This window comes from Patiria miniata, unplaced genomic scaffold (genome assembly GCF_015706575.1).
Source record: "Patiria miniata isolate m_02_andy unplaced genomic scaffold, ASM1570657v1 HiC_scaffold_26, whole genome shotgun sequence".
NCBI lineage: Eukaryota > Metazoa > Echinodermata > Asteroidea > Valvatida > Asterinidae > Patiria > Patiria miniata.
This window is the reverse complement of record NW_024037065.1, coordinates 8,471,829-8,474,244: the sequence shown is the minus strand read 5'-3', so window position 1 is coordinate 8,474,244 and position 2,416 is coordinate 8,471,829. Positions and strand designations below refer to the sequence as shown.

Sequence of the window (2,416 nt, the reverse complement as noted above, 5' to 3'; positions counted from 1 at the left end):
GATACATATCTCTCATTATAATGCTTGTCAAGCAAGTAGCTTGTTCTAAACACATATATATATAACTGGTCTCGAACTCAAAAGGAGTAAACTGCAAACTTGTAAATTCAAGCAACAAACAGGTCTTTTCCCCCAACTAGGGGGCTTATATATGAACCCATGCAAAACTAGTTCCCCGAGTATTACCCTGGTTATTCCCGGGACTGAGAGAGGTTGGGTCAGCCGCCCCATTCGGCGGATGGTTACTCCGCCGAGGCCGAGAGCCCCGTGGTCCCCGGGGTCTCGATGCCTCCCCCGGCGTCCCGGGGCACCCCGTGACAAGGCCTGGCGAAGGTAACTGGTCAACTTTCGTGACCACCTGACCAAGCCCTGGCACAGAGGAAAAAAACAACCCCAAAAATTAACTCCAACAACTTTTTTTTTTTTTTTTTTTTTTTTTTTGGCCCATTTTTTGATTGTGCAAAGTTACAAGGTACGGAGGTTGCAGCTTCGCTGGACAAGTGCGCCATTATCTTACAGGAATCCTGCGGACTGCACCGCCAACATGAAATCATCAATGAGTATATCTGAACCGGCATCTGACAGATGGACACCGTCGCGCCTGAAGTACCTGTGTTCGTGAGTGGTGAAACTATGGCTGATAAAGGATGCATTAGCGATCCGCAGTGCTCTTCTTTTGGCGTACTTATTCAACGATTTGCGAACATTCTCCATCTTTACTTGTGACGTGCAACGCTCATATCCATAATAAAACAACCTGGGTAATATTGCAGACCAAGTGAGATGCGCCTGTGGAAACATCTCCCTTGAGGATCTAATTGCTGTTTCGATCGCTTGGCGGCATTCTTTGGCAGGCCATTTACCCAAGTCGTTCGACCCTAGGTGAATTATAATCATATCTGGGGGCAAACTACGACGCGTTCGTCGTTGGAGCTCGCTCGGAAAGTCCTGGAGAGCTGCTCCGCCTTTTCCCATCCATGTCACTACTGATTGAGACAGTCCCAAATTCTGCTTTCCTGTGGAGCTGGCTCTCTCATTTGCTCTCCGAACGAGACTGTCGCCGACCACCCGGACATTTCCTCTGCAATTAGCTGGAAGGAATACACAGGATTTTGAGCCAGTTTTGCTATCTTAGTAGCATGCTCTATTTGCGGATGTATAACTTAAAAGCGTCGCTGCGCCACCTACCCATCGTTTGTATTTTACTGGGGGATAGCCCGTTTAACGCCGCAGTTGTCGCTGCGCCTATTCTGAATGAGTGCGTCCCGTACTGTAGTGGGGGGACTCCGGCGTGGTGTAAGACCTTTCTTAGTACCGCCCCAAATTGGTACCGTGTTAATGGCGCCCCATTTGCGTGGCAGAAGAGGGGGCCCTTGGCAGCTGGTCTGCGTACAAGATATTTCCCCATAGCCTGAACAGGGCACATGTTTTCGATACCATTGCCGTTTATCCGCAGCATGACTGCGGACCCGTATTGATCGTTTTTTGAATATCTAATACGCAGCATCAACGCCCCTGGGTTATTATGCGCTATTTGAATGTCCCCAATCGCGATCACCTTAGAGGTATTACCGTATCGCGCTGTTACTGTAAGTTCCCCCACTCGCAACAAACCAAAAAACGCCAGTAGGAACGCTGATCTGAAAAGAATGCATTCATAGAGGGACGCGCATGCCGAATCTAGGTTTGATGTTATTTTCGCCAAAATATCCCATGTAATTGGCCGTCTGATATCTCGTGACTTCCCTTGGCGACGACAGCCTTCTTGCATCTTTTTTACCAGGAAATGTTGGGTGGGGTCGTCCCAGTTATGCATTTTGTGTAAGCAAGATATTGCTGCCACATGTACGGATATAGTGGAAGCTGCTCTGCCGCTAAGGGACAAGTGAGCTACGAATGTCATGACGTCTTGGGAAGTCGCTGGCCACGAGGATTTCAAACTGTGGGATAGACGAAAGTTCTGAAAGGCGTCGACTGCCCTCTGATATGCAACTCGGGAACCGTCTGCCAGCGAAAGTGAGATTAACCTATGCGTTTCTTCGGTTAAAGCTGCCAGATGTGCTGTGGAATGTGGGTTGGCATGCGCTCGGCTGTGGGGGCATGAGCTCGAAATCGGTGGATCTGAAATCGAGAAAGTGAATCGGCGATGTTATTTTCTTTGGTATTAATGTACACTGCTTTGCAGGTGATGTCTTTTTTGAGACATTCTAAGACGAACGCACGGACCAGCTGCATGATCTTTTGGCAGCTAGATGTTTGGCTATTTATAATGCATTTGACGGCCATGTTATCAGTGTGAACTGTGACGCGTTTTCCTGCCATATCGCTGCCCCATACTATTACTGCCGCTACAATTGGCAGCATTTCTTTCCAGGCGATAGAGTAACCGCCTTCCTTCACGTGTTTTGGCCACTTG

At 48.5% G+C, this 2,416-nt stretch overlaps 1 protein-coding gene across 1 annotated transcript; it reads right to left on the bottom strand.

Moving 5' to 3' along the window:
- Nucleotides 1-1,144: 1,144 nt before the first annotated feature.
- LOC119733929 lies at nucleotides 1,145-2,128 on the bottom strand (the record flags this gene model as incomplete). Its single annotated transcript, XM_038207290.1, has 1 exon — nucleotides 1,145-2,128. A coding segment is annotated over one exon (984 nt), but the record flags the coding sequence as incomplete, so codon positions are not given.
- Between the last annotated feature and the right edge of the window lie 288 nt (nucleotides 2,129-2,416).